Source organism: Spermophilus citellus, assembly GCF_964194105.1.
Source record: "Spermophilus citellus genome assembly, chromosome: 6".
Classification (NCBI taxonomy): Eukaryota; Metazoa; Chordata; class Mammalia; order Rodentia; family Sciuridae; genus Spermophilus; species Spermophilus citellus.
Genome location: NC_138187.1, coordinates 89,989,604 through 90,003,514, shown reverse-complemented (window position 1 = coordinate 90,003,514; position 13,911 = coordinate 89,989,604). Strand labels below are relative to the sequence as shown.

The 13,911-nt window shown below is 32.7% G+C and overlaps 1 protein-coding gene across 1 annotated transcript in view; it reads left to right on the top strand.

Annotated features, from left to right (window-relative positions):
* Positions 1–13,911, top strand: part of TASOR2 (transcription activation suppressor family member 2) — a 62,502-nt gene that overhangs the window by 16,522 nt on the left and 32,069 nt on the right. The window contains exons 3-13 of the mRNA XM_081297800.1: positions 219–314; positions 1,242–1,314; positions 4,760–4,851; positions 7,500–7,637; positions 7,802–7,926; positions 8,012–8,031; positions 8,128–8,224; positions 10,497–10,597; positions 11,239–11,342; positions 12,338–12,410; positions 12,516–12,578. Coding sequence (XP_081153926.1) covers positions 219–314; positions 1,242–1,314; positions 4,760–4,851; positions 7,500–7,637; positions 7,802–7,926; positions 8,012–8,031; positions 8,128–8,224; positions 10,497–10,597; positions 11,239–11,342; positions 12,338–12,410; positions 12,516–12,578 — 982 coding nt within the window. The remainder of the gene's footprint in view (positions 1–218; positions 315–1,241; positions 1,315–4,759; positions 4,852–7,499; positions 7,638–7,801; positions 7,927–8,011; positions 8,032–8,127; positions 8,225–10,496; positions 10,598–11,238; positions 11,343–12,337; positions 12,411–12,515; positions 12,579–13,911) is intronic.

Here is a 13,911-nt window from a genome sequence, read left to right as displayed (position 1 = left end):
ATTTTTGGTATTTGAGGCTCATACTTCTTGGCTATCATTTTTCAGATGAGGTGAAAGAGCTTTGGAAATACTCACAAGACATTATATTTTAGGGAATAGAAAAAATAATACATTTAATTAATTTTTCAGCTGGAGGAGTTCAGGTGGCACATTTAAAGAATTTATTTGCAAGCGAAAATAGCATATTTATTGCATTTGATTATTCTCTCTTTATACAGTACAAAACCTTTTATCAACAAAAACAAGCAATTAACTATACTCAGGAAGAACTTCAAGAAACTTACGGGTTTCTTCTATTTGAAACTGAAAATCAGGTAAGAGATTGTCAGATGACCAGTTAATTGGTATTTTTTGTTATTTAGTTAAGTGGCAGTATAAATGATAATGAAAGCTGACATGATTTTTTAAAACAACTTTTTATAGTTTCTCTTTAGTTTTATCTTAAATTTGTAAATTTATGGTAAAAATTGAATTAATTCGGATTAAATGCCCTTTAGTGGAGTGAATAGGCATTTCTCTATTATGAATAATTGTTTACCAGATATTTTCTTTAGAGGCTTTTCAACTTAAAATTACATGATTTTGAGGATAAGATGAATACTTTTAACGTACTCGTTAATTAGAATTGTTTCATGCCTGTCTTTGAAAATTGAATATCTGTTTTATTTTCTGTACCTAAATTGTGGGATCAAACAAACTTCATAGGATATGTCTCCAAAGATGTGTATGGCTAGTAGTACTACCAACAAAAAGTAATACAAAAGTAATTCCTACGTTGGGCTAATGTTTTATAAAGAATAGGGGCAGATTTGCTTAAAATATAATTGATGTAAAATAAAAAGATTATGTAGCACTACTAGAGGAATTTAATCTCTTTTAACTTAGTCCTGAATCCAAATAAAGTGTGCTATAGGTTTACACAAAATAAAGACATTTTGAATTTAGTGGATTTAAAGCTATAATTGGTGGGAGGGGACACCTTCAAGGGAGTACTTAATTGTGACCTTGTTTAATTTGGTTTTGCTGGTGATATTTTGTTAAATGTCACCAATGTAAAGTTTTGTGGAAAACTTTGGACCATTAATCAAAATACAGTTGCTGAACGTGAGCTTGCTTTGTGCCATGAATACATGCAGTGAACAGATTCTGCACTTATTTTAAAGCTTATAGATTATATAGCACTATTTCATTGCCTCTCCCAAGAATAATAATAAGCAACAGTAGTATTTTTTTGTTTAAAGGCCAAATTGGTTTGTCAGCGTGGACTGTGTGTTGGCAGCAGTGCTATTACCACTCTTGGTGATCCAGCCAAAGGTAAGTCTATAAGAAAAAAACAAATCTCTTATTTTACAAAAGGAAGTGAGTTTTGTTTAAATTCCATACTGGGTTTTTGTTCTGTTGTTTTTGTTTTTGTTTTTATTTTGAGGTACTTGGGATTGAACTAGGGCTAGGAAAGTATTCTACTACTGAGCTGCATCCCCACCCAAGATTAGTTAATTTTATAAAATGCTTTTATTATTATTTTGAAAGAGAATTTGATCTAAAGTACATGAATTTCCTGTGGGTTTACACTTCATCTGACCATTGAATTAATGAGAATTGTTAAGAAAGTATAAGAGAATCATAGTAACAGTAAAACACTTATATTAAAAACCAGTTTCATTAATGTCAAACCAATTATAATCTTTAGAAATAAGAACTTTAAGCATAAAAAAGTTGTTTTTTTGTTTTTTTTTTTTTTTTAAGTACCAAAGATTAGCACTGTCACGAGGATCCCTTCTAAACTATCATAATGGCAATAAGAATGGAGAATAGATAGAACTGATCAAACTTGGCAACTACGGAATGTTAGTAGTAAGAGAGAAGAATCAAGTACAAAGTTTTAAACGTATACTATAGCGATATTACTAGTAGAAAGGAATCACAGAAGGAGAGAAGCAGATTGGTAGGGAAGCTGATGAGTTAAGAGAGATAAGTAATGGCTAAGAACATAATTAACACTTAAGTTTTTTTTTAGTCTTCAGTTTTCTCATTTGGAAAATAGATTAAATTACTTTATAGAGTTGTTGTGAGGATTAAGTGAGACCGTATAAAGTACTTAGCCCAGGAGTTTATACCTGGTTTTCTTAGTAAATGAACAGTATTTTAGTGAGTTAAATTTGAGAGATAATGAGCTTTCATAAGTGTTTCTAAAATATAGCTTGCAAGTGATAAAAAATATTTGGGAAGGGATCAGAATCAGATTTGAGGGTAGGGTATTAGTTGAAGCCAAGATTTTACTTAGGATAGTATAGAAACAATAGATGGCCCACAGAACTTTTGGATCATTAATGGGACCAGGGTGTGGGGAGATAAGAAAGCCCATAGAATGAGGAAGGATTAAGAGTAGCCTATTGGGTGGAGAATTGGCAAGTAGAGCTTCACACAAGGAGAAATATCTCAAGGAAGAGGAGGGTGTTTTGCAGGGTTAAGTGCTATAAGATGTCAAGATATCAGGACTAAGAAGGATTATTGGGCTTCATGGTTGTTTTTTTGCTGACCACCTCCTTTTAATACTTGAATTGAGATATAATTCACATACTGTAAAACTCACCCATTTAGAAAGTGGACCATTCAGTGGGGTTGTGCTTTTTTAGTCTATTCACCATCATTAATTTTAGACCCATTTTTGTCACCCAAAAAAGAAATCCCATGTCAATGAACAGTGACTTCCCTTTCCACACTATCACCACCTTTAGGCAACCACTAGTCTACTTTCTGCCTCTATAGATTTGCCTCTTATGACATGCATATAAATGGAATCTCGTATTATGTGATTTTTTATGAGTAACTTTATTTACTTAGTATACTGGTTTAGAGGTTCATCTGTATTATAGCCTATCTCTCTTCACATTTTATTTTGGGTGGGGTGCTGAGGATTGAACTCAGGGGCACTCAACCACTGAGCCATATCCCCTGCCTTATTTTGTATTTTATTTAGACACAGGGTTTCTAATTAGCACCTCGCCATTGCTGACACTGTTTTTTGAACTTGCTGTCCTCTTGTCAGCCTCTTGAGCCACTGGGATTGTCGGCACGTGCCGCCAAGCCCGGCTGTACTTCATTTTTTTTATGGTTTAATTTATTATATGTTTATATACCACAGTTTTCTTTATTCATCAATGGATGGGCATTTGTGTTGTGTTCACTTTTTAGCTATTATGCTGTGGCTACTCTGTGCTATTAACATTTATGTATAAGTTTGTATGTAGACATTATGTTTTCATTTCTTTTGCATATATAACTAGCAGTGTAATCACTAGTTCACATGATGACCATAAAACAAAATTATTAGCATTCAACTTATATCTTCTAAAGGATATTGTAAGGGTGATAAATTTAGAACCCCAGGAACATTACATAAAACCTTTTTTCTTTTCCCCTATTTTTTAACCCCATTTTTTTTTTTCATTACAAAAGTTCTAACATATAGAAAAGTTAGAGAACCTAAGGCTAACAGACAACATTTTGCATTATATGATTTGTTTCATTTACATTCTTTTCTGAAGAATTTGAAAGTAAATTAAAATAAATGCCTCAGCTTCCATCTCAAAAAATATGAAATTTTTCTTGCATTACTACAGTCACATGATTTTATTGCTGCTGCTTGAGAGGCTGGCTTCAGTAGACAGGTAAAAGTAAAAGATGGATTATTCTGACAGGAACCCATCCTTCTGAATACATGTGGAGTTTGATAATAGAATAACACCACTGCCTTCATAAATTTCATAGTTTCCGGCTCATATAGAACTGGATAATTATATGTTTAATAGTAATGTGTTCTACTAATAGTGTTTCATAGTCTTAGGAAGTATATTAATCTTAAATTTTCCTGAGAATCTGTGGTCTTTGTGTCTGTGATCCAGGCCTACCCTTCTCCCTTGAGGGACTTATTCATAACTGGAAGCCAAGATTCTGATTATAGATTGTTTTTTGTCACTATATCTTAAGCTTTCTCACCCATTGTGTTTTGTATTTCAAAAAAGATGCCTCAGTTGAGTAATATCTCTGAAGTCTGTCCTTTCTCCTTATTTTCACTGCTACTGTGGGGATCCTTCTCTCTCAGTTGTTACTAGAGCTTTCTAATTGTTGTTGTTCTATTCTTTCCTCTTTACTGGCAGTCAGCTTCTTAAAACCTTTAGTAGTTCTCTGCTGCTGAACCCAAAGTACCTACTGGATTTGGGGCTATATTTTTTTGGCAAACAATAAATATAACCTTTGCTTTGACAGAATTTGCAGTCTAGCAAAATAAGCTTTGAAGACTGGAACCTTACTTTATTTACTTTTTTGTCACTGTTCTTTAACACAGAACCTACCACATAGACTCTCAGTATTATTAAATGGGTGTTTATTGATATTTTTTCACAAAGAATAACTTTGAGAGTCAGATTACCATAATATCATAGGCCTTTTGTTTGAGTGATTACACAGAAAACACAAAAGAAGACATTTACGATTTTTCAAAAAAAATGTGATACTTTTATCCCTTTTTAGTTATTATACCAAACTAGAAAATTGGTTGTCAAACACACATTCTTAACTTTAAGGTTTTGAAACATAGTGATTCTTAAAAAGGTATAAGCAATATCAACATAGCATTTTAAAAATAGACTTTTATCCGTTCTTTTTGTAGTATTATTTAAAGATAGTCCTATGTGTGAATTGTATCTGTATAAATTGTCTGTTAAAGTGTAATTTAATCTGTTTTATACTTTTATAGGTATATACATTTCCAAATACTCAGACTGTCTTCATCCAAGACCATGGTATCATGGGAAATCTGGTTATGTTGTAATTTTTAATCTAATTAAGGTAAAGGCCCAGATGTGCTTTTATATAATTTTCTTTTAAAAACTGAAGGTTATCTACTTAAGATATATTTTGTCTTGTGTGTGTGTGTGTGTGTGTGTGTGTGTGTGTGTGTGTGGTGCTGGGGATTGAACCCAGGACCTTGTGCATGCAAGGCAAGCATTCTACCAACTAAACTATATACTCAGCCCCTTATGATATTCTTTGTAGAGCATTAACTAAATGTAGTAATTGTCTAAGACAAGTTATTCAGACTCAGTAAAAGAAAAACTAATTTTTCTTTTCTTTGAAAACAAATTTTTGTTCATTTAATACATCATCTGAACATATTTAAGAAAAGAAACTTTAAAATAATAATTTAAAAAATTGTTTAGTGAAAAGTCTTCCTCTCATCCCTATCTAGCAGAGCTCCTTTTTAAATATGGAATAAAACAAGTAGCTGCTTATAAAATAATATGATTACAGTTATGGAAAATGGATTTAAACAACATTTATTGTCTGGTTTGAATTGTCAAAATAAGAAGTATACGTTTTCTTTATTTTTAAGACATTCAAAGCCTGTTCACAGCTTCATATGGCACCTTAGTACTAATGTCACAAATCTTAAAAGTCCTAAGTAGTTCAGTTTAAGTGAGGCACTCAATTAGTATTTTCATCCAAATGGCAGGAAATTTGATTTTCGATGTGGGTGGGGTTTTTTAGTTTTAGTTTTACTGACTTTTTAAAAAATATATTTTTAGTTGTAGATGGGCACAGTATCTTTACTATTTGTTTTTATGTGGTGCTGAGAATAGAACCCAGGGCTTCACGCATATGATGCAAGTACTCTACCACTGAGCTGCAACCCCAGCCCAGTTTTACTGACTTTTTAAAGAGTTTAAACTGTTCATATTTTTTAAAGTTTGTCCCCAAGAACTAGAGGGAAAAATAACACTGACATGATGTACTGTCCTTGCTTGTCTTAAACTTCATTCTGCTCTGTGACAAGTGTTGTAGTTCTGGCAGAAAGTAGGCCTATTAATGCAGATAATAAGCATTTTGGTTTTGATCATGTAGGTTGGTTTGTTGCCAGTGTCTGCTCCCCTATCTGGCTAGAGATTGCTGTTTAATATTTGCTTAGGTGCGCTCAGTCCTCATTTTATTTCAGAAAAGCAAAAAATGCTCAGTGCCATAGATGTTTCATGGGAAAAGGTGGAGGTTGCAGTTATTGAGTAGTATTATTTACCTTTTTTGGCCTCTTAGTATTGTCTTCGGTAGGTCCTGTAAGTGAAGAGGCAGGACTTCAAGAACAATAAAAAAATTTTTCTGTAAAAAATGTAGTTCCAGCCAGATGTGGAGGAACAGTTAAGGAGGCTGAGGCAGGCAGATCGTGAGTTGAGAGCAAGCCTCAGCAATTTAAGTGAGGACCTAAGCAACTCAGAGAGACCCTGCCTCTAAAAGTAAAAATTGTCTATACTCTCATATCTCACATTGGTATGTATGGTGTATATTTCCCCCCCATACATATTGATTTCCTAACTCATAAAAAGTTTATGGTTTGTATATTTGCATGCTAATTCTTTTAAAACTTAACATTATGAACATTTTTCTTATGTCATTATATTATTCAATATTTTATTGTTTATTCAGGTTTTACATAATTGTAATTCATCATATGGTAACTTTGACTTTGATCCTTGTTGAAGAAAAGTCTATAATGGGAAATACTGTTGGCTGTTTGTTGATCAAGGCTAACTGCCTTACACTTTGCCTAAGCACTTTATACATATTTGCTTGTTGCTGACTTTTGGGCCCTGGCATGATTTACAATTATTAATACTTTGGTTTGGAAATTCATCTTTTGAAATTTCAAATTTTGTTATATTTTCTGTTATTACTACTAAATAGCCATTCACAGAGTATATCATGAAAGATGGTGGGTAGGGTTGGGGCTCAATGATAGAACACTTTCCTCGCACACATTAAGCACTGGGTTCGATCTTCAGCACTACATGTAGATAAAGATACTGTGCCCATCTAAGACTAAAAAAATACTTTAAAAAAATATGGTAGACTGTGTAGTTTTTCCTCTTAAATGTTTTTTTTTTTTTAATTTTGAGAATGGATCGCACTAAGTTTGATGCTTGCCTCAAACTTATAATCCTCCTGTTCTCAGCCTCCTGAGTCACTGGAATTATAGGTGTGCACTACTGCCTGGCAAACAAGATTATTTCTGGTTCTCTTAATTTTGGAGTTATTCCTGTATTCCTTTGATATTGTGATAAAAGCTGTATTTGCCTCTGAAAGATAACCAAACACATAAGATTTTTAAATATAATTTTAAAGGGTTTGTGATAATTGAAACTATTATTGGCCTTAATATCATTGTTTTGTTTTGTTTTTGTAGTTGTAGATGGACAGAATACCTTTATTTATTTGAATTTATTTTTATGTGGTGCCAAGGATCAAACCCAGTGCCTCACACATGCTAGGCAAGTGTTCTGCCACTGAGCTACAGCCCCAGCCCAAGATCATTTTTTTTAAAGAAGATAATTCTTACTATAGTTACTGGTGGTGCAAACACAACCACTTCCTTTTTAGGCTTATGAATTCTAGAGTAAATGTTTTTGCTATTTGAAGACATCTGATTAATCTTAATATTTTCATTCCAGGGAAAAGTCAAGTTTGTGTCTGAGAATTATACAACTAACTACACTAGGCCATCTTTTGGCTATGATTGTCACGTGGCGGCAGATACAAACAAAGTTTCTCACAAGACAAGTCATTTTCGTGCCTTTGAGCTGAGTCAGGTAGAGTCACCTGTGAATAAATAATACCTAAAGTATATTTCTGAATCTAGTGTGCCAAATTTTAGGGCTGGGTGAAATAGAGGTAAATTTGATGTGTATGTAATTCCATAGCACTGATAATATATATATATATATATATATATTTTTTTTTTTTTTTTTTTCAGTATTACCTCTATGAACTTTCAGGCGACACTGTTATTAAGAGACCAAGACAGATCTGTCCTTATGTAATTGTAGCTTTTCAGTACAGGGAGCCTAAAAAGATGGCAACACCAGCTCATAATAGCATGTAAGTAATTATATGCATACTTTGTTTTACTGGGATTAACTACTTTTGCCTCTAATAAGAATGCTTTTTTTTTTTCTTTTTATAGAGTTGAACTCAGTAAAAATGGTAAGAAATTATTTTATTAGCCTTTCAGTTTTTTGTTTTTAGTAAATGTTTTATTCATAAATAATCAGTTTCCTTTTTTATTCTCATTTCTTAAAGTTCTCTCTCCATGGAAAGGGAGATTAATTATTCAAGGTTGTGTGCTGTGTGATATAACTCTTTGGTCTACTTACGGTACAATAATTCCAACACAGCTGTAAGTATTGTATTTTGTTTCCTTCCTAAATGCTTATATGAAGTTTTATAGGGTTTTTCCCCCCCTACTGCTGGCTTTCAAACCCAGAACCCTGCCCATGCTAAGCAAGCACTCCACCCCTGAGCTATACTGCTAACCCTAATTTTTTAATTTAAAATTTTTTTAAAATTCCCATCTGAGGTCTTGCTGGTTGGCATTGGTGTGAATTGCAACAATTATACTTGCTTTTAGATATATTTGAGTAGGTATATAGAGCACAAGGATATGACACAGGAGACCTAAATTCTAATCTATTGATGGGAAAATGATCTCTCAGAATAAATTACTTTATATTAGAGATTTGACTTTTCCCCAAAGTGAATCAGATTTGCCTTAATAACAAATACAAGATTATAGCCACTCAATCCTGTTACTAAGTCTTTATTAAGATATGCAGTATCTGCAAGGTGTGGTGGCTTGGGAGTCTGTGGCAGGAGGATCACAAGTTTAAAGCCAGGCTCAGCAACTTAGCAAGGCTCTAAGCAACTTAGCAAGACTGTGTCTCAAAATAGAAAAAGAAAAGGAAAAGGGACTAGGATGTTAAGCACTCCAGGATTCAATCCCTGGTACCAAAAAAAAAAAAAAAAGAAAGAAAGAAAAACATAAGCAGTATCTGAGTTTCTAGTTTTTACATGATTCTCTGACGGTGGAGGGGGGAATGTTAAAGTAGCTGTTACATTTATCTACATTGTAATGAATTATCATAATTAATACTTTCTCCAGGCAAACTGTAAAGTACATCTTATGAAATATTTTCTTTTACCAATTCTTTGTACTCTAAATCATTGAAATATAGACATAGTTGAATTGAAATAAATGGTGAAAACTGGTATGGTATCGATTTAGTTTCTTTCTGTTGGCCCTTTCTTATGAAGAGACAGAGAGATATAAATCATAAAATAAGGGGCTGGTGATGTGGCTCAGTGGCAGAGCGCTTGCCTAGCATGTGTGAGGCTCTGGGTTTGATTCTCAGCATCACATATCAATAAATAAAAAATAAAGCTTCATTGACAATTAAAAATAAGAATTTTTTGAATAAATGAGAAGGAAAAATTCTTCCTCAAAATAGAGCACAACTACCAAATGTACAAAAACATGTTGAAATATAATAATCAAGTGGATGCTAAAAGCAGTAGGTGATTGATTGATATTTGCATATCCCTTTAACTTGCTTATTAATCACAAAAGCGCAGGAAACTGACAAATCCCATCTTAACTAAGGGTCAAGTTAATGTAACTATTAATGGAATAGATGTCAGTTGCTTTCTGGTATAATGCAGAGAGAATGACATTGTATCGCTTCTGTCTGTGGTATTGCTGCTAATATAATCAGGAGGAAGCATTTGACCTACCTAGATACACAGGCATTCTACAAAATGGTCTGTGTTCTTTAAAATATCTGGTTTTTGAAAAGAAAGACTAAGAAATGTTCCAGATAAAAGGAAACCAAAGAGATATGATAACAAAATGCATTGACATCCTGTATAGGAAATTGCTTACTTTTGCTGCAAAAGATCTTACTGAGACTTTGACAAAAGTTGAGTAAGGGGTAGGTTAAGTAATAATACTATAACATTGTGAATTTCTTGATTTTACTGATTGGTTTGTCATTGTGTCAGAAAATTTCCTTTTTGAAGAAGTATTTGGGTAAAAAGACATCACATTTGCATTTTTATTTTCAAAAGAATCAGAAATAATATGGTTATATAGAAAGGAAGAATGATAAAGTAAATATGGTATGCTGGTGACATTTAGGAAATCTGAAGTGTATAGAAGAATTCTTTGTACCATTTTTGCACAGTTTAAGCTAGTCTAAACCTTCCAAAAATAAGTTTTGGAAAAGGAAAAAGTAGTAAAGTAGTTGGGAGGTGATTCAAAAAATCTGCATGTGTAAGAGTTTTCAACTCTTAGATAGCATGATTTTTTAAATTCTCAATTTGCAGTATATATAATTTGTTGAAACATCAGGATATTTTGGTTATATCAAAATTGCATGTATTCAGAAAATGTGAACCAGTTTGCACATTTGGGTCATTTGTTGAAAATCTGTACAGTATATACATATGCATATTATTTAACCTAGATTTTATCACTGTAAGAACTTCTGTGGTCATTATATTTTTGTTTGCATTTATGTTATATATAGTTCCATAATTTTTGGAACTATATATAATTATGGAACTATATATAATTTCAATATTTATTGCATTGCTTGATATCCTTGTTTTTTTAGACCACAGGAACTTGATTTTAAGTATGTAATGAAAGTGTCTTCTTTGAAAAAACGACTACCAGAAGCTGCCTTTAAAAAACAGAACTACTTGGAGCACAAAGGTCTGTTGAATGTAATGGCACACTGCATGTTCTGGGCTTTTGTTCTTGTTATTTCCCATTTTCTCTTGTAGTTCATGTGCCCTCACACACACAAACCTTTCTTCTATTAATCTTAAGAGATTCTTTAAGAGTTTTTTGAGAAAGTTCTAGATTTGCCATATTCGTCAGTTCCTTGGAATTCATTCAGAAAATGTTAAAGGTAGTTTATCTAAGATAATAAGACTAGCTTTTAGAATACTGAGAGAATTAAGCAGATATTAAAAATAACTAGAAACTCATAGACATTTCCTATCAAAGATAGCAGAGTTTTTGTTGCTGTTTTTACTTATATCCTTTAAAATGAAAAAAAAAAAATGTGAGAAGAAAAAATTTTGGTCACTTAGGTTAATCTTTGGAATATTGATGTTTATTTTATTTATATAGTATTTATCTTATTAATCCTATAGCAGTGTCAGTGTAAATGAGCATTGTTTTAAAATAATTATTTCAATAAGTTTACATTTTATAACTAAGAACACTAAGTGATAAAAGTTTATCAAGAAATAGTCTTAGTTTATCTTTCATTTTTGTGACATACAAAATGAACGAACGAACTATTAAAAAAAACATAAGGAATGTTGTTTTTCTAATTTCCTTTACAGTCTCTTGCCAAGATTTGTGCTTTGATTTGTATGAAGTGGAACTGTCAAACAAACAAGGGGAAAGGATAGATAAACTAACAGAGTACATTAAAAATAAACAGTTGGTAAGAGTCATTCATTTAAAATGTAATTATTTCACCTTAATTGAGAAATTGATATCTACATATTAGTTGGCTATGCCTAGATTGAAGTTTTTTAATTTGCGAAAAGAATTCTCAATGTGTGGTATTTATTTATTTATTTGGCTAATGGGAATTGAACCTAAGTTTGCTTTACCACTGAGCTCCATTCCTAGCCTTTTTAAATTTTTTCTTTTATTTTGAGACAGGGTCTCACTAAGTTGCTGAGGGCCTCGTTAAGTTACCCAGACTGGCCTCCAACTTATGATCTTCCTGCCTCAACCTCCAGAGTTACTGGTATTACAGGCATACACCATGCCCAGTCTATGGACATAATATTCATTGACTAATATGTTTTTATCCCCCTTGTACCTCAGTTTATGTTGATGTCTCAGTAGTTGTTGTTTTTTTGTTTTTGTTTTTGTTTTGTTTGTTTTTAATATTGTATGGACATTGGATTTTATCTTTGTTAGGGGTACATTTTTTAAAATGGAAAAGAACTATTAACTTTATGATTTTCGATAATAACTTTTTGATAATTTCTCCTACTACACGAGTGTTGTTTAGGATGTTATTAAAAGGATTCTTTCATTGGATAGTGTTTTTAGTTTCAGGATTCTATAGTAATTGTCATGTGAATCAGTGGGCTACTTGGTAACTTTGCCTTCAGTGGTTTGAAATGGCAACTATCTCAGTGGGGGAAGAGTGAAAGAAGCTTTTTCTGATTGACCTGCTATATAGTTAAGCACTATTATAAACTAACCCTTGCTGTTATAGTTAATATACTTAGAACATGGCCATGATTTTTTTGCTAAGAAACTGGCAATTTCTAAAACTGGGCTCTAAATTCTGTGATTCCTGGAAACATTAACATTTCAAAAAATTTTTAAATTCTTTTGAGCTCAGAATACACTGTGTGGTAGAGGAGAGAGGTGTTAAAAATTCTTTTTTTAAAAAACTTTTATTTTTTGTGTTTTCAGGCAATCATCAAATGCTTAGAAGACCGGGGATTTTTTATTTTACTTACATCATCAGCCTTAATACCAGAACCAAGTAAGGACACATTTTTTTGGGAAGAAATATTTTTCAGTGTACTTAACTTTTGTTATATAAGATTGGCAACCTAACTTTTCTTCTTCTGATTCTCATTCTGTATAGATTTGGGAGGTGAGCAGATAGGTCTACATGGGTTATATTTGTTCCATTCACACCTGTCAACAGGTAAGGACACAGTGGTATTCAGTTCACTTGGTCTTTTGTGTGTTTCCCAGTCCTCTTCTGACTTGACCTCTCAGTAGCACATGAACTATTAAGTGCTGTTTCTTCTTAAATAACTCTCATCCCTTAATTTTCCTAGTTGATCCCAGACCTCCTTTGCAGGCTTATCGTTTCCTCTGGGCTTCACACACACATCTCACAATATCCACTGACATTTCCACCTTGATATCTCCAAGGTACTTCAAATTCAGAATGTCTAAAATTGAATTTGTTTGTTACTGAACAACAGTAGCTAGGAGATTGTTTTGCCATAGCCTATCCAGTAGGAGAACTCAGGGTCTTCATGGATACTCTTCTCACTGTTTGGACTATTGTTCTCCATATTTGGCTTATGCATTCTCAGAGTGACATTGAATGCCCAAAGGACCAAAATTTGATTCCTGTGGTGAAAAAATATTACTTATATATTACAAAAACAGATATGCAGTGTATCTTTGCTATTACATTTTTTTTATGGCAATTAGGGAAAAAGGCTAAGGTGGCTCCTGGGGGAGGATAATGAACAAAAACCTTAAGGAACACTGATCTAACTTATTCATATATGTCAAGTTGTAGTTTCGGTATCAGTTTTTTTATAACCTCAACAATGCTTACCATTAATATAATGTAAATATTTACTTGTGTATTTCAATACCTACCCTTCTTGTAACTCTTTTTTTTCTTCATTGTGCTAAGAATGTAACTTAGGGCCTCATGAATGCTAAACACATTATCTACCACTGAGCTATATCCCCAGCCTAGTGCCTGCTTTTTTTATATTCTTCTATCTTTAAGGTCTACTGATGCCAGAAACCTCAAAAATAATAAATATTTGCTAAACAAATTAATAAAAGCGAATCTTTTTTTTTTTTTTTTTTTTTTTTTTTTTTTTTGGTCAACCTGAAGAAATTCTCACTTGTTTCATAAATATGTGGGGTTTTGTTTGGTTTGTGGAACTAGGGAGCTACCCCAGAGTCTTATACATGGTAGCTAAGTACTGTACCACTGAGCTTCATCACCTGCCCTACACTGTATGTTTTTTAAACTTCTTTTTTTAAATATTTTTATTAGTTGTTGATGGACCTTTATTTACTTATTTATATGTGGTGCTGAGAATCGAACCCAGTGCCTCACACATGGCTAGGCAAGCGCTCTACCACTGAGCCACAACCCCAGCCCAACACTGTGTGTTTTTTAAACAAAAAATTATGTCTTGAATTTATAAAGCTACAATCATTACAGAAAAGTTTTTAAAGGTTTTGTTATTGTTGCTTGTTTTATTTTAAAAATATATTTG